Raw genomic sequence first — 18,187 nt, forward strand, 5'->3', positions numbered from 1 at the left:
TACTGGGAGTGGCACAGGTCATACTTGTATTATGAATCCGTTGGGGTTTGAGGTTTTTATTCTTTATTGAGGATCAGAATTGCTATGGTCTTTATTCAGTTAAAACATCTGCTTAGCTAGCGCTTTGGTTGAGTAGCAGCTCCACCTAAGAGCACAAACTTTTTTTTTCCAAAATTTAGCGACCGCTTCTTCAGTTTTAGGATAGTGGTTTTGGCCCCTCCCCAAGACATAGTAACTAACGGAATAGACTTCTGATTCTAGAAACCATCAGATAATTCATCAAAGATGTTGCCACTGACACCTTTGGAGTATTGTCTGCATGCCCCGTGGAAGTATGACTGTCACACTGCCAAACAGGGTGCCATCCTCATTTTAGACAGTGCTCTGGAAAATGTTAGAAAGAACTACTTGAATAGGTTATGATGTCAACTTTGGCAGTCTTCCGTCTTGTATGCTTGCTTCTAAAATGTTTGCTTTTGAGGATCAAGTGTCATCTGAACTACGCGGGCAGTGCCCAGTGATTTCAGTTCAGGATTTGCATACCTATCCATGCTTGCTCTAAACAAACATTTGTGACAGTTGTTTGCTTATTAGAGATTTATATCTAACTGAATCTGTTAGTTTGTGGAGCAGTGCTTATGCCCAGACTCAGCTAATATTTTGGATTTTTTTCTTTAACTATTGTTATAGAGCAAAATGTACACAACACTGAAGGCACTGAGGGAAGCAGCCTCTTTTCACTTAAGTGCTTCCTCTCTCTCTGTCTCACAAAAGCAGGCAGTATTTTACTACAAAGTCTTTTATTCCTTGTCTATGTTTATTTACTTTTATATCTTTAAAGGTGGGGGGGGGCAGGGAAATTACTGTTTTCATTCTGACTTGGATTCCTTTTTTGTAAATTATGAAACTTTTTTTTATGTTCTATCTACTGTAAGTATGTGTACAGGTTCCTACATGGTCATGTAAAATATCTGATATGTGTATATATATATAAATATATGTATAAATATAGAGAGAACTTTGTTTAGCCAAAGATGATTTTTTTAACTATATAAAACTCCAGGTTTATTTTGTATAAACTAAATAGTTTGCTTACTGTAAGAGTAATGCAAAAAATAAAACTCTGTAAAGTTCACCCACTTATGCTCTTGTTGAACAAAGGTTGGCTTAGAGTGTTTTTATACCGTTGTTTGTAATTTATTTCTTCAGTAAGAATTTTGATACATATTTTCAAAATGTACTGTATGTAAATCTAATCTACAGTCTTATTTGTGAAACCTTAGGTAAATGAAAACATTTTCTAAAACTGTTGGCCAATGGCTTGGTAACTACAACTTCTGTGAAGCAGCATTGAAAGTGACTTCTGTTAGTTTGTATAAAAGGATAGCTATGTAGAAGTTCTGGCCAATAAACATGGAAGTACTTAGCTGCTGCTCTGTTGCGATTACTGCTTCAGTTACCTACTACTTATTTCTTAGTGAACAACAGAATAGATCTGCAAAATGACTGGATCAGAAACTGGATTATTTAACAAATGATGGATCAAAACCTTCCTTAAGCTATTTATGAATCAGAACCTGCCCCATTCTTCTCTTTCCAAAAGCGTTGTTTTTGTGGTGGGTGAAACATCACAAAGGAAGAAGACTTCTTTGTATCCAGGGGTTTTCACTGGAAGAGCATAGCTGGTAACCCTTCAAGAGCCTTACTCCAGTTTGCTGTTGGAGAATATATCTGCTTCTATCCAACACCCACCTTTCCGGCGTTCAGTTCAAAAATGTTAGTTCCCATGGGCATGGGAAGATTTTCCAAAGTGGAAATTCGGTGAGCAGTGTTTATGGAGAAGTTACAGATGTGCATCGTAGTGAAATCGCAGAGGATCTGGAACCGAATTTTGAGGGATCCTTGGCTTTCCTGGAAAAATCTATGACATTGATCAAGAGGCCGTTCAGGAACGAAATCGGCTTTGAGATGAAAGGTGGGTTAAAATTTTAGCGGTAGCTGGCACCTTCTGTCCAATAGTAGTTAAAAAGTGCGTGCTGTGCCACCAAAAGCAAACCCATCTGAGTCACAAAAGGTAATATATAAAATACATTTAGAAATACTTTCACAGCAAGAAGGTCATACAGCTTTGGGTAGACTAAGCAGGGCCATGGTATGAATCTGAGAACTAAAACATAATTGTCCGTGCTATTAAATTAATTAGCACGGCCAGTGATAGTGACTGTGCTGCTATCCTTTACAGAGTTTAGGGAGCAGCATGGAGCATGGGCAGTTGCCAGCGGGCAGCTTGGCTCTGGGCATCCTGACGTGGGGGCTAAGAGTTTAGCTGTGAGCTGTGCCAGTTCTGAGGGCTGCAAAGACGTTAACTGGCCTGTTACTGTAAAGGTAGCCACAGAAGGAGCAAGTCTAGGGCTTAGTAATGCTTATCGGCAGCAAAATAGACATTAGCTAATGTTTTCAACAGCAGAATGGTAATATATTAGTGCAAGGAAAAAACAACCCATAGTGGATTTGGATGCTGGGGTTTATTTAAGAACTGACAAGATTAGAGCTTTTACCTCATTTAATTATCTCACATTCCCTCTCCTCCCACCCTCAGTGCTATGTTCACAAGCTCTTGCCTTTCCTTCCCGGCAGGGAGTCGCTGCTGGTGCAGGAGAGTTGCTGCTGGTGCAGGAGAGTTGGGCAGAAAGTGGTAGAGGTTCCTGCAGGGCAGCTGCTCACGGTTAACCAGTCTGGGGCGTTACTGGCCACCGTGCCTGGGCATCCCCTGCATTCATCTCCAGATGGCTTTCTGGTCTCCAGGATCTTCTCCCACTTCCACGATCTTTCTTCCAACCTGGATCTTCACCGTCTTCTTTCCAGGCTCCCTTCTTCTTTCCAAGACAACAACTTCTTTTCAGGAACTCTTATTTTTGGAACCACCTTTTATTTCCAGCACCGAAGCCCCCATTGTCCCCAAATTAAATAGTCTAAGCAGAAGTGCAATGTGTGATCAGGCTTCTGGTTGGTGAGTCTGTTTCATGTCTCTCTATTAACTGGAGAATTCAGGATGTGTTGCTTTTCTTTAGTACGGGGGTTGACAAAATTTACAGCCAGCCAGTACTCATTGCAGCTAGCAAGTAACAGCCTTCTGCTTGAGAGTTCAATTTCAGACATTCACCCACATGCAGACATACACCCGATTACCTGCTGCCTGTTAGCATCCACAGTTTTAGATGTGTTTTCTCCTATGACAGGTGCTTAGAACAAGAAAGTTTCCTCAGCCACCACAGATTCTCGCTCACTTCCACATACAAAGGAGTACACTGCGCTTCTATTTTCTCTCATGTCTTCCCATACCGCCGGACACCCACCCACCCTGGCTCTGCTTCCCTGCCATGTAATCTCTGAATCATGGTCAGTGTAAAGTGCACGCTAAGCTGAAGCACTTTTTGGATACACTGAAATGAAGGACTGTCACACACCTGTAGAATCTAAAGATTAAAAAAGAAAATACTGCTTCCTTTAGGCATTTAGGAATTTAATTTAGAGCATTCCATTTAGACCTGGCTGGGATTAGACAGCCAATGTTTTTCGTAACAGAGCCTCAGATCTGGTGGCCCTGATTTCTCCCAAAATCCTACTTTAGGAACTCACATTCTTCTTCTAGATCTTGTCTTTCATGGTTGGAGACATAAACTCTGCAGAGTCCTCGGGGGTTGGCTGAATCCTCCCTCAGCCGAGGAAGGGTTACCGTATTGAAAGCCTGTATTTTTAGCTGAAGACTTGAGTCTAGGTTATTGTGGCCTCCATTTTCAAAGAATCAGTCTAACACATACTAAATTAACTCACCAGGCAACAGACTATGAAATCGGACATGACCGATCGATCCCTCAGCATTGATTCAAAGCGAAACTAATGGAATGTAAAGAAAATGTAAGAACCTATAGCACTGCAAAGGGTGGTTATTTCCCCATTTTACACAATACATTTTCATTTAGGAACTGGGAGGAGGCATAGTTTTTGAAGAACTGACTAAAACAATGCACAGGGATAGTATAAACTATTGCTGTACAGGCTGAGCCTTGAGGGAATGGCTTTGTTAGAGGCCTCTGACTGAAATAATTGCATGATAATTTTGGCTGGAGGCACCATCCTATCATCTGATGATTGTAAACTGCGTGTATAGTTTAGACTGAGTGATCCTGCATCCAGATACGAAGAACGGTGAAGTCTGCTCAGTGTACCACATCTATGCTTTGGCTCTTGGAAAAAAAAAAAAGAAGGAAATTTTCAGCAGCACTATGATCCTTCTGCAGTGCTCTAGGAGAGAATAACGAAGGGCTTTATAAGGAGCACAGCACTTACTTAAGGTAAGTGGCAGGAAAAAATATCTTTCTAGGGAAGTATGGAGCAGGTGGATACATAGCAGACTTAAAGCAATTCAAATCAAAAACAAAACAGGTTTGTGTCTTAACATGTCACGTGTCTTTTTTAAAAAGAAGAATCTTTAAGCAAAACTAGGACTTTATGAAGTTGGGTCTTTTTAACGATTTAGTTATAGGTTATTACAAACTTCCTAGTGATAGTTAAAATCAGTGGGCCAGCTGAGCCAGTTTGCAGGTGTTACCAGATTAGCAATTCTCAGAACATCAAATGAGTATATTGACCTTGTTCAAGTGTAGAGGCTGCAGGACAAAAAAAAATGCATGTATTTTCATTTTCACCACTGAATTCCAGTTGTATTTTAATTTATAGCTGATAAAATTTAAGAGACTTTACTTCCACTTTTTCAAATCACAGCTGATGAAACTCTGGGACAAATTTAATATAGAAGTGATTTGAATTGTGGAAAAGGATCAAGCAAAATTTAAAAAAGTAAAGATACAAAGAAGTAACAAAAACAAGAAATAAAGAAACTTCCTCCAATAGAAATGGTGAACGTCCATCTGATTCTTACTGATTACATTCATGAATGTTTAATGTTTAAATTAACATAGAGAAATACACAAATGTAGTCAGTATAAAGAGAAATGTCACAGCTATGTACAATCTATACTAGAAACTGTACCTTTTGTCAGACTAGAATTAATGGTACCACTGATATTCAAGATTACTCTGTTATACAGAGCTCAACTAAGACCAGAGGAAAAGAAAGCTGGAAAATTACTGCTGGAAGCGCATTGCTATAGCCAGTTTGCAAAGAGGTTTTGTTTTGTTTTGTTTTGTTTTTGTCGTTTCTTTGAAACTATGACTTACACAGCTATAGAGAACTTTCACCATATAAATATGCATACCAGGGCAGATTTGAAGGGAAGTGTTCTCATTTAATGAACTCACTTAAAAGCATGAGTTACACTACTCCTCTAATTCCTCTCTCCTGGCAGTTACAAAGGAAAGCAGGATTGTTTAAATGCTGAACGTGTCTACTAAACAATTCTGTAGAGTCAGAACAGTATGTTTATACCCCTCTTCTTGTCCTCACTTACCCTGAGTTGATATCATTAACCTGCCCTTCCAAAATGGGCCATGGTAATTCCTAGTGCTAGAAAGAGGCTGTCTTTTCAACTTCGGGATGAAAACAGGTCTCCTTTCCCTTTTATTCCTGCATTTATACTTTAGCACCTCACTTGGGCTTTTTTCCTGCATCGATCAGTCTCAGCGAGGGATCAGCCACTCGCGAGGAGCAGATACACCCAAGGCTGCTCTCTGTAACTGCTGTGCTTTGCTGTCACGCAGTCACCTTTCAGGGGAAGCGATACACAGCAACCAGCAAGTAGCACCCACTAGTCCTCGACCTCTTGAGTGCTTTGGGCCTGGACGCTTGCTCTGCATGAAGCTCTACTTCCCGCCTCACTGAAGACGAGTTGTTTTGTACACAGGTTCTGTATCCTCACTTGCGAGTTCTGCAAAACAGGTCCAACATTACGAGCTTCAGCTGTGACATTCTCTAGCAAACATTTTGACATATGAACACTTTTATACCCTTCAACCCATGAAGCTGCAAAATCTGATATCTGCTCTGAATGAAATCTGTATAATGTTAGAAGAAATATCTGACAATGTTCCTTAAAGATGAGGAAAATCGACTGCAATAATTCTTGCTGATTTTTTTTTTTTTTAAAGTATCTTATTTTGGTGATATATGTGGGAGGGACAGAGTGAGAAAAGATTTCCAGATGTATCATAGCAGCTAAGAAATTGCTAGAATAGTTAAGTTTCTGGAACAATTTCCTTGAGCAAAAGGGAAGTTCACTGTGAAGATTCAAATTTTCAGGAAAAAAAGAAATGTAATAATAAGGAACGTGGGGCACATGTGCAGAGAATGACTGCACTGTTGGTTACAATTGAAAATCTTTACTTGTGGTGTGGATAAACACAGTCTCCAAGCAGAATCATGCTGTATGGTATCATATCATAAACTGCAGCCAAGATACATTGATATATTGATAATGGTGATATCACCAGCTGTACTATCAATTAAATTCCTGTAAGATTGTGGGCACTGCAACAACTGCTCTTAAAAAGCTTAGACCCGGCACTTTACTAAGGCTTGTAGCTCAGTGGAATTTTGGACCTCCTGAAAGCATGATAACCTAAAAAAAATTAAGTGAGATCCCTCACGTAGATCCAATTCAAGCAGCTTTCAGTATTTTGTTGCCGTATTAGCAGAAATTCTAGGAGCACAGCACAATGTACTGTGCTTTTACAGATAAGCAGACAAATACCTTAGAGCTCAATTTCCCAGATTACCTGAAACTCTTGAATAGTTTCCCGAGAAGTGGTTTAGGAGTACCATGGAATTCAAGCATCTTGCAGCAGAACGTGGATCTATTTGCTGATGAATCAAAGCTTCTGGGCAAGAGGCGGTAAAGCAGGTCATCTCACACTCACAGCTAAAAATCTCCATTGGGTGTTCCCTTTTATTTATCTTCTTGAAATTTATAATTCATTATATATTTATAATTAATTTATAATTAAGTCAAATTCTTGGTGACTTAAGTAAGACTTTAAATGAATAAACTAATAAAATTCAAAACATTAACCTTACAAGCACTCTTAGGATATGAATGTTTGAGAACTGAGACTATTCATACATGTATAGTTAGTTATGTGTAAATTAGTTATGTATTAATAGTTTTGGAATCCAAGTGAGAAACCTGCGATTTTTTACTCTTGGAAGATTGGAAAACACTGGATGGATGGCTCTAAAAAGGTACAAAATGAAAAATTGTCTATCACAGTCATATGCATCTCAAAACTTTGTCACAGAAACAAAATCCATAAGTATTATACCTTACTCTAGTTATTTTATACCCAAAGTCATGCCAAACTTACAGGCATCACAAAGGAGTGGGTGTAGAATTAAACTATAGTTGGCAATAGATTTGCAAAGTGGAAAAAAAAAACATTTTTGACTTCTTACCCAGTGGGAAGAAAATACTGTTAAACTGTAGGCAGTTAAGAAGTACTGGGACTTACGGCTGAAAGCAGTCTCTCTCCAAGTTTAAAATACACATCTCACATTTGCATGCTTCAGCAGTAACCATAATGTCTGTATTCATTTAACAACCCATTAAATGGAAAATAGTGAGGAACTTACTTCTAAGATCACTTGTGCTATCAGAATATATATTAAACACCATTATTAAAAAGAAATACTAAGAAGGGCCATTTCCTAAAGGATGCCAGTGGGGTATTAAAATAAAACAGAGGTTTGTATTTCAGATATGAACCTCTGACCATGGGGGACTGGAACTTATTGGGCAGCATCCTTGAAGAAGTGCACATCCACTCCACCATTGTTGGCAAAATCTGGCTCACAATCCTGTTTATATTCCGGATGCTGGTGCTGGGAGTGGCTGCCGAAGATGTCTGGGATGACGAGCAGTCTGAGTTCATCTGCAACACAGAGCAACCTGGCTGCAGCAATATCTGTTATGACAAAGCCTTCCCCATCTCTTTGATCAGATATTGGGTACTGCAAGTCATATTTGTCTCTTCTCCATCTCTTGTTTACATGGGCCACGCGCTCTACAGGCTAAGGGCTCTTGAGAAAGAACGACAGAAGAAAAAGGCCCACCTGAGGGCCCAGCTGGAAGACCTTGAGCCCATGCCTGAGGAGCACAGGAGAGTGGAGAGGGAATTACGGAAGCTCGAAGAGCAGAAGAAAGTGAATAAGGCACCCCTGAGAGGGTCTCTGCTGCGCACCTATGTCCTACATATCCTGACCCGGTCAGTGGTCGAAGTGGGTTTTATGATAGGTCAGTACCTTTTATACGGGTTTCACATGTCCCCCCTTTACAAATGCACTCGGCCCCCTTGCCCTAACACGGTGGATTGTTTTGTATCCAGACCCACAGAGAAGACCATCTTTATGGTTTTCATGAACAGTATTGCCGCGGTCTCCCTCTTCCTCAACGTGCTAGAAATCGCCCACCTGGGCATCAAGAGGATAAAGAAGACCCTCTACGGGCGGCCGCCGCGGCCGACGGCCCCGGCCGAGGAGGAGGCCAGCCTTTACAGCGCCAAGCAGAGCTCCGCGGCGCCGCCGCCCTGCGCGGCCAGCAACGCCGTGCCCCCGCGCCCCGCCGCCGCCCCGCTCCCGCCGCCGCCCGCGGGGCCGCCGCCGCCGCCCGCAGGCGATCAGCACCGCGGACAGTTCCGCGCGGCGCCGCGGCGGCGCCACGGCTCGGCTCAGCACCACGGACAGCAGCCGCCGCCGCCGCCCTCCTCCAGCAGCGAGGAGGCGCCGCCGGCCGCCGCGGGCAGCGGCCCCGGGGCGGCGGCGGCGGCGGCGGCGGCGGCCCCCGCCGGCCGCCGGGCATCCCGCAAGCGCAGCCGGGTGAGCATCTGCAGGGACTTCGGGGAGGACCGCTGCGGCTCTCCAGACAGCGGGCACTACGCCGGCACCCGCAAGTCCAGCTTCCTCTCCCGCGTGCTCTCCGAGAGCCGCCCGGGCAGCGACAGCGAGAGCACGTCCTCAGTCGGCGGCCCCGCGCCCAGCCCCGGCTCCGGCTCCGGCTCCGAGGGGAAGCGCAGCGAGGAGGGCAGCCCGCCCGGCAGCCTCCCGCCGCCGGCTGCCACGGGACGCCGCGTGTCGATGGCAAGTAGCGCCCCGCGGCGCCCAGGCTAGCGGGAGCCGCTGGGGCGGGGGCCGGAGGCGGTGGGGGCGCACGCTCGGGCACCGGCTGTTCCTTGCCGGCCCCGGGGAGGAGCAGGCAGAGGCAAGGGGGGGGCCTTGGGGAATTAGGCTTCCTAACATAGTCCCAATGTGGCAGAGCCGTGGGCCCTCCAGGGCAAGCCACGCTCCACACGCTCGATTCCCTTTCTCAGGTGAAGGCAAAAACCTCACTAGGGAGTTATTCATCACCCAGGATCTGACGTTCATTCTTTTCAGTCACTGAAGTTCATTTTATTTAAGCTTATTTACATTCTCCCAATTGAGTCTGCATGGATTGTCATCCAGCCCAGTGGAGCTTGTTCAGCTCCAGCCTTTTTGAAACTGTCAGGAAGAGAAGTCTTGAGTGGATTGAAACCAATAGCTCAACTTCCCTCAGCTTCAGAGGGTTTCTTCAGGGCAACCACTGGGCTGAACAATTGCTCAATGAATGAACCAGAAGATCTACATATAAAACACCAAACAATTGCAATGACAGATCCAATGACTACAGAATTTCATTTTCAGCCGCTGTTCCTACTCTGTGGCCACACTCTAAACTTACTTATGTTCAGTGTTAATAAACAATCAGTGCTTGCATTTGAGTGCCATCTAGTAGATTTTTTTTTGAAAGTCATTTGAGTTCTGATGACTCCGAATCATGGGATTTGTCCTCTGAGGATAAAAGAACACTCTTACAGATGCTTTCAGGTGTACCTCTCTTAAATAACCCACTTCTTCAGGCCCACTCTTAAATAACTTTTTATAGGGCATGTAATAGACAGACGATTGCTTCACATAACACTCACATTTATCAGTTCTATTCAATTTTCTCTCACTCTTTTTGAAACATAAAAAAACCCAACAACAACAACAACGAACCCACAATACCCCTATGAGAAGATGCAGAAAATGCTCTCAGTCATTGCTCATCAATAATTTATGAGCACCAATTTTCATGTAATTATAGTTTCCACAACGTGTAAACAGTCAGTATAAACCATTTTAAATTTTCTCTTAAATGCAATGTAATTTCCACTTTGCTTTCCACTTTGCTGTTTCTAATATGGGGAGAGAGGCTAGAGTCCAACCTCCTGTTGACCTACTGGTGTTTTTTGATACTTACATTAGCAGGTTCCTTAAAAAGGTGAAGAGCAAAAAGATAGTAAATAGGATTTTGGTAGCATCTTTCTGAAAATTCACACAAGGTGCTTGATAACATCTAATGCTTAATGACAATGAAGCTATCTTTCAGGTGAGATCTTGCAAATAAATATATTCAACTTGCAAAGTAATGTCATTAGTCTTGAAAAATAACACTATTTCAGCATGCTACGTTTGTGGGTCATGATGAATGGGACTGCTTCTAGCATTTTAAAATGTGACTCGTATCTATCCTGTTTACAGCACATGAAGTACAGGTGTTCTATATACAGTTTAGTCACGATTTTGGCAAATGCACTTTGGTACCAATATTGCTAAGGCACTCTATGAATACCAGTTTCAATATACGGAGCTGTTGTTGCATCGTAAAAATGTTGAAATCTGGGCATTAACGCATATATCCTTCTGGTCTGTATTTCCCAATACCTATATTCACTATTTAGTTTTGGTTGTTAAAGGCATGCAGCATTGACGTGATTTGTTTTAATTTGACTTGCAGGAAACATTCATCATATAGTAATATTTTGATAAAAGGAAAAAAAAATGAGTGAGTAGATTTACCTGTGTGACAGGAGCATCCAAAAACTAATGTTCCTGTTTTTTAAAAAAAATGTTCATAAAGACTAATATTTTAAAAATTCTAGCTGAAGTACAAAAAAAAAAAAAATCTACTGTCACACTGACTTAATACTGGCTTGAAACAGTAATGCAGGCAAGGAAGGGGCACTTTTTAATATAGCAGTGAATCTGTACCCACAAATGTTTTCTAAATAGCCAAAAGATAGTCTATTCTAACCCAGACCTTATTAACCTAACTTGGGTAGCCAAATAGGGCAAAAGACTTACAGGAGTTGATGCTATTCTTCAATTTTCTTTGATAAATTTCCCAATCATCACCTATACCTCCCTCTTGGCTAGAAATTTTTCTATTTTCCTTCACGCCCCTGATGATTGTAGCAGACTTTGGTTATAGCATTCTTTGCATTAGCTGGTTGAGAGAGCAGTATCGTCTCTGTATTGAAAATATCGCTTTCTGTACTTCAGTAACCATTCTAGTAGCTTCTAACCAAATATATGCCAAGACTGTATGAAGACAGCAGGACAATTGCAACTGCCCACAATCACCACATTCGTAGCTGAAAGAAAAGCTCGAAGTTACACAAAAATCAATAAATACATCTCATACTGCAAAAGTCAGTTTACACGTCAACCACTTCCTGTGAGAAATGACATTGAAAGTACCTAACAGATCTAAAGGCACAGTTATGGATGCTTGACCTCCTCTGACAAGAGGTTTTTGCAGCAATACTACTAATGCCAGTTCCATGCCAATCCTGAGTCTCTAATAGATAAATAATTATAATCAGGGACAACTCAATGTTGTAAAAGTTACCGCTCACAATGTATTGCACCCTCTTCTTCAAAATCTGAAGACTAGGCTGTGGACAGTAGTTGGCCAGATCATGATCAAGTGCTTATTTCCAATCAAGGTACAAAACTGCATCCCTCGAAGGGCATAAGCAGCTCCTTGGAGGAAAAATTAATTTCCAGCTTTAACAAAGAATGCACTCAATGCTTTGCTGTGAGCCCTCAAGAAATGGTTTAATAGGCAGCTGAACACAAAATGCATGCTTGGCATGAGGATTCTTCAGCTTTTCAGACTTCAGTTTAAATCCAACCAGCTACATAGATAACAGAAGAAATGCCTTTCCCTCTGGTAAGAGTTGACAGACCAACCATCGTTTGGCCACATTCCAGACTAACCAAACTGTATAAAACTCCCTTGCCTGGAAATTTATGGAAATAAAGAGCCAGTTCTTTGTTTCATGTCCAACTGTGACACAAAAACCTTGAAAAAAATTATGCTACAATTCATTAGTTTTACACCCAAAACAATCAGCCTGCTTACTCTATGAAGATTCTTGGTCACCCTGTTGTCAAAGGTTATCCATTATTCAGAATGGCAAGCAAAAATGAAAGAGACAGAAAGCTTAAACAACTTATTAGGCCAAAGGATTCTTAAGAGTCTGATCTACTGGGAAAAACGCCTTTTCCTTCAGCCTTTGCTGCTCAGACTTTAGGTCTTTCAAGTTCGGAGGACTGATCACCAAAACAAGACCTTCATTGCATCAGGGAAAGTACTTAGCAAAATGTCACTGCATGACATGACTGATTTCAGTCCGTCTAAATACAACAGCTAGAGCATCATGGACTGTATAAGTGAGCTACCCTCAACCTGGTGGAGACCTGGGATAAACATGGTTAAGAAGTTCTACAGTGGCAGGGGAATTCAGCCTGTGTGGAGGCACTGGTACAGCTGAAAATCATGCTGCCTGCAGGACTCCAAAACCTTGATATTGAGGAATTCAGTCAGCAAGCTTTGAAGTGATATAGAACAATCCCTTAAATGATAACTAGCTCCAACCTAATCGCTTCCTCGGCTCACTTATACAATAAGATACTGTATATGCTCTAGAATATATATTTTAAGATATTCTGTGGGTATAGGCACAGGTCTGTCCTCAGTTTCGCATCTCTAGCCACATTTTAATTTCTTTTGATGAAGAGGAGATGCCACTATGGAACAAAGGGGCTCTTTCCGTATCGTCTTAGCCTGCCAAACTTCCTGAGGCAATTGGGCCTCACTCACAAAGGTAGACACACTCCACTCAATGAGAAGAGCTGCACTGAATTATTATCACTACATTCACAAAGGAGAGCTGGGCATTAGACTCACAAAGGCGTGTAGAAACTATGCTGAGATCAGTAGGATTCTGCACATGAACAACATTATGAGCCCTCCACTGGTGGGTGATAAATTTTTAAGTCTGATAACATTAGTAGGCTGATGCAGTCAAAGGTCAGCACATAACTACTTTAGATACAATGCTTACTCTCTTGAAAGGGGGCAAGGCCAGAAATCACAGCATATTTAGGCACCTAATTCTTGGAGCGTTGCACTCAGCATTATTGCCTTGCCCTGCTGTGTGCAAGGCTGCGTGAAGCCACTATGTTCATGGCATAACTCTTGTTTTTCACTCTGGGGAGGCCAAAATAAGAGGTCTGAACAGTCCAACTGAACAATTAGAGAGGGAGAGAGCTTTGTTTCCAGAGTCAACCTTTGAGAGAGTCAACTGCTCTTCCTCCTTGGGCATTTTCTGCTGAACAAAGGAGCAATTGCACAACGTCAGAAAGCTCTGCAGAGCACGGTCAAAACCTGACTCGGAACAGTTATCTCCTGATGTTGCATCTGCAAGGTGTCACAGCAATTCAGCTCTCCAATAGTTAAACACAAACATTGCCACGAAGCCTGAAGGCTGCGTGATGTTTCATTGCTATGTGCGTTTGACTTCTTCCATCTGTGGCTCTTTCCAGCTCTCTCATGTAGAGGACTCCGGTTGCATGCTACCTGAGCATCTGCTATTTTTCACCTATAAATATAGGTTGGATAAAGAATCCTAAGGTGTGCTCTGAAGCCTACAACTTTTAATTTGGTTAACTAGGATGGGAAGTACTTACATTTTACTGTGGAAGTAATTAGACTGCCAACTCTTCTCACAAAGGCCAGTGCCTTACAGAAGACGTGGACCTAGCTTACTACATTTCCATCATTAGCCTAACTGTGCATTGAAGGAGCTACTGTAATGGAAATAACAGTCCTCTTGTTAAGAATACCCAAGGATGTACCAAGAAGATGGGACGATTTGACATATCTAGTGGTCCTGTGTTGTTGTTGTTGTTGTTTTATATATAGTGCTGACCTAGTTCCTGGAATCACAAAACAAAATTGGAAGTCACTAGAAGATTTATAATATTCCTAGCAATATTATAGCTGAACCTATTTCTTGGGAAACCAAAATAATTGGATCAAGCTTTTCGAAAGGTATTAGGCATTTTGGGGACCCAAATTCAGGTTCTTGGTTTTCAAGAGGTGTTGTTATCTTAATTCTCACTTCCACTCCTTCCTCATTAGCTCACCCTTTCCTCCAGAGTGTCATTTCTTTAAGTCTCCGCATTTGGCTGCAAAGGAATCAATGTACCTTTAACAGCAAGGCTGCCTCCTCATGGTGAGTGAGGGGGCTAAAAACCTGACAATTAAGCAGTACTACTCTCAGTTCACAGAATCGGACTCAGATAGAGCTGCTGGTTTTATTCATTTGTTGAGAAGAAAATCTCTGGGTCTGAAATCCCGAATCTCTTGAAGTTAGGGAAATTTTACTATTCACTGGGTCAGGATTTCCTTCACTGGATTGCTTTTTATGTCTCTGTACTGCTCAATTCTTTTTCTGCTTCTTGCTTCTCCCTTCAGCTCGGAGCTTTAACCCAGTGGGAAAATATTCAGGAGTGAGGAGATGAAAGAGGGAGCTGCTATTCAGCTTGAATACTTGCAGTCTTCTCCAGAACAAAGCATGTTTACTCATCTTTTCAACTGTACTTGAGGAATAAACAGCCAGCTATTTAACTAGCTGCACAGCCACTCTCACTCTTGAGGCTGGGAACGGTTTAATAAGAATGAATGTACATCGAAATAATGAATTTGAGAACTAACCCTAAGAGTGTTATTTTGACAGAGAAGCTCTACTAGAAAAGCTACAGGTGGGATGAGGAATTGGCAAAACGCTATGTTCCACTAGGATGTTTGAGAAGCCTTAAATGTGAAATCTTTATGCCTGTTTAATCTGCTAGCACAGGCTGTTATTTTTGTACAGCTTTTCTAGGCAAACTTCTTTTTTTAAGAAATATTCCAAACTAGTTTTATTCTGCACATTACATTCTGCCCTGGGGCACTCAGGAAAAGCTTGTGATGAAGACAGCCAGTGTACCAATTATCCTACAAAATCTACTTCATTACACGAGGTGTAACTATTCATCAAGTGCACAAACACAGACATTAGGAAATGATACGCTTTGGGGATAAAGAGGAGCTGATGAATAACAAACCCCTCTGAGGATTTGTGTAGCACCAAATAGACAGCTGGATTTTAAAAAGCAGAGCTCTCCTAATTGAGTCCATCTTTGTAAATGTATGGCTTTAGAGCCATGTAAAAAAATGTACCAAAAAAACCTCTTAAACGGGTAAAGCAAAGGCTACAGGATGGGGTCACTGATTTCAAGCAGTTTCCTTTAGCGATTTTGGTGTAAAAGCAAGCTCTCTCTCCTCCACCCCTACTATTAACATTGAACAAAGATGGCTTTGTTCAATACATATGAAGTATATTATCAGCTAGTCATATAAACAACAGAACCCACCCCCCCCCCCCCGCCCAACTATGTACGTGTTGGACCTGGATTAATTGCTAATGATAACATTTCTTTTTCTCCTTTAAACCAGCTCAGCTTCACGCTTCTTTCTCTTGTTATCTTTCAGAGTATGCTCCTAGAACTATCATCTATAATGAAAAAATAATGACATTCTGAGGACAAGAAATAAACTAAGGGATTGAGCACAAACCACCTTCAGCAGGAAGATGAAAAGCAGCTTATCTGTGGCTATGTATGTCCCCCTCTCCCTCACCTATAATGCTAAAATCATAATACAGTTAAAGAAAGCAAGCACTTGTTCTATTCCTAAATTCTATGCCAATCCCAACAGTGTTGACTGCTAGCTTGCTCCGAAACTCAAGATTTTTCTCACGTAGACTGAGCCAGGTTCTGGCCAGTGTGTGCTGCCACTGCAGAAACAGCCTCGTGTCTTTGGGAGAACGTTTTAGGGATGTATAACTGGTTGTGCAGGCTGGGAGTGTTAATACCAGAACGCAGCCTGACACATAGCACTTAAAGGTAGCAGAAGACCCAAGACATCTACAAGAAAGGGTTAGTTTGATCTGAAAGTACTCTGAAAGGTTACGGGGGCCTCTAGCTCCCCAGGCTTCAGCAGCCAATGAATAAAAGATGCAAGAAACACACAAGGAATCTGAAGGGACAGAGAATTTACCAGAGATAAAAACCCAGCTGCAGAATATTCTGCTGCTCATCTGCCTTTGTTAATGTAATCCTCAAGTTTTTATGCAAACTCTCCATGCTAATGCTAATGTTGCCTCCTCATAGCTAATACTTTTGACTTCAACAGTGAAACAGTAAAATTGGGCTATTTATTTCAAATGCAAAACACCTGTGCTTTGCTATTCAAGAAGATCTGCAAGGCATCAGCTCAGGATCATGAAAATCTTATTTCCTCTGCTGTCGCATTAGTTCATATAGATGAATTGAAGCACAAGCAAAAACAAAGAAGTCTCATTTTCAGTTTGCTAAGACAGATCTGCTCTGGAGGGTTGGATTTCTAAGTTGCATGTGGCCTAAGGAAGCAGTCCCTCTAATTGTGTATCCAGAAAGTAAAGTATCTTACCCTGAGTATTCCCAATCCTGTTTCTGGCCACATGCTCTCAGCTGCTTATTTGTCAAGCTTGTCACAGTTTGCAGTCACTATTGATGCTCTACTCACTCCAATGGCAGGTACAACTTAGTGCAAGATTGTTTGCTATGCCAGTTTCCCTAATCGCAAAAATCCTCCATAGGTTGACAACTCTTTGGAAAGACTAGCAGAAAGAAGGAGAGAAGAAAAAATAAAAGAAGATAAAGGAGTTAAGCATAAAGACTGAGGCTGTGGGTGTTTTTGTCCAAGTGCTTACGAGATATATCCATGTTCTGCCTCACTACAAACTCATCAACAGACAGTTTGCCTTTGCATTTTTAAAGCAAAAAAGAAAATGCTTAAGATGGTGGCTGTTAAGTGCTGACAGCAACTGATTAGGGATGGAGAAACAGCTTTGCTAGTGTATAGTCTCTACTGTCAGGCTATGTGTTGATGCAATTGATGCTACATCTTCTGACAGATTTGAGGGGGTGGGACACTTCCTTCCTACACGCTCAACAGGAAGATATAGAAAAGTGGGAAACTTGGGAAAGCGACATTTCTGTTTTTCTTCCCTGAGAACTTTAGGACTGGAAAATTGCAGGCAATATGCACTCCTGTAGATTGAGGGGGATGGAGCTTACATCTCTTAGGGCAGTGGCCCATGGCAAGCATGCAGAATCAGATCTGAGCAGCCCATGACCTAGGGTTTCTCCATTTTGCGATAAGAAGGCCAGCGACCTCTCTAGCAGCTTGCCCTTCTCCCTGTGCCCCGCTGCAGCCTCCCAACAAGCAGGCTGGATCAGGGTCTTCCAGCTGCTTGTGTGACCCCCCCCCCCTCCCCCCAACCATCCTTGGTCTCCTTCCAGCAAAGCCCCTGACCAGGCTCTTAGGTCACATTGGCTCCAGGCAAGAGGCTGCCACCACCCTCCAGGGAGTCACTGAGGGCCGGTGCCCTGCTTGCCTCCCTGCCTCGTGTGCACGCAAGGCCTGCTTGTCACACCAGCGTCCACGGCTGTCACTGTGTCTCCTTTGCTTTCGGGGTTTTCTACGGCCTAAGTGAAGCGAGCAGTCAATCTCACAAGTTCCTGCTTCAGAGTGGAACTCTGTCCTATTTTATGCAGAGGGATTTTTGAGCTGTTTTTTCATTTCTACAGAAACCTCTTCAGGCTTTGTCAAGTTTTCTGCAAAGGGGAAATAAAACCCAACCTCTCAGCTTGTGTGCCTCCCAACATGTACGACGACACTTTACAAGAGTAAAACAATGAGTTAGAAGAACTGCCTTAAGTCAAGCACAAGGGAGTGGGTATAGATACAGCTTATTTGATCTTCCAAAATATCATCTCATTTCATCTCTGCAATGAAATACCCTGGGCTGTTCCTGCTGCAGATCAAAGATGACTGGATGCCTGGATCAAAGACACCTAGTGAATCAGAAATGAGACCATGTGAGTGAAGGTTTCTTCATACGGCCAAAGATTCACCAGGCAATATTAACCACATGCTGCATAGCCATTAGAATGAAAACT

General features: G+C 42.3%; 1 protein-coding gene across 3 annotated transcripts; it reads left to right on the plus strand.

Annotated features, from left to right (window-relative positions):
- The first annotated feature begins 7,726 nt into the window (after nt 1–7,726).
- GJA10 (gap junction protein alpha 10) lies at nt 7,727–18,147 on the plus strand. Of its 3 annotated transcripts, none has more exons than XR_011140134.1 (3): nt 7,727–9,088; nt 15,675–15,800; nt 16,822–18,147. XR_011140134.1 is itself a non-coding variant. In XM_068937805.1 (2 exons), the coding sequence occupies exons 1-2, from the start codon at nt 7,727–7,729 to the stop codon at nt 15,711–15,713; spliced, it is 1,401 nt and encodes a 466-aa protein (XP_068793906.1). In that variant the 3' UTR covers nt 15,714–18,147. The 3 variants fall into 3 exon arrangements, 1 of the variants encoding a protein (XP_068793906.1); XR_011140135.1 differs by having other exon boundaries at nt 17,816–18,147; XM_068937805.1 differs by having other exon boundaries at nt 15,675–18,147.
- The last annotated feature ends 40 nt before the right edge of the window (nt 18,148–18,187 follow it).

The sequence above is a fragment of the Struthio camelus genome, chromosome 3, assembly GCF_040807025.1.
Source record: "Struthio camelus isolate bStrCam1 chromosome 3, bStrCam1.hap1, whole genome shotgun sequence".
Lineage (NCBI taxonomy): Eukaryota > Metazoa > Chordata > Aves > Struthioniformes > Struthionidae > Struthio > Struthio camelus.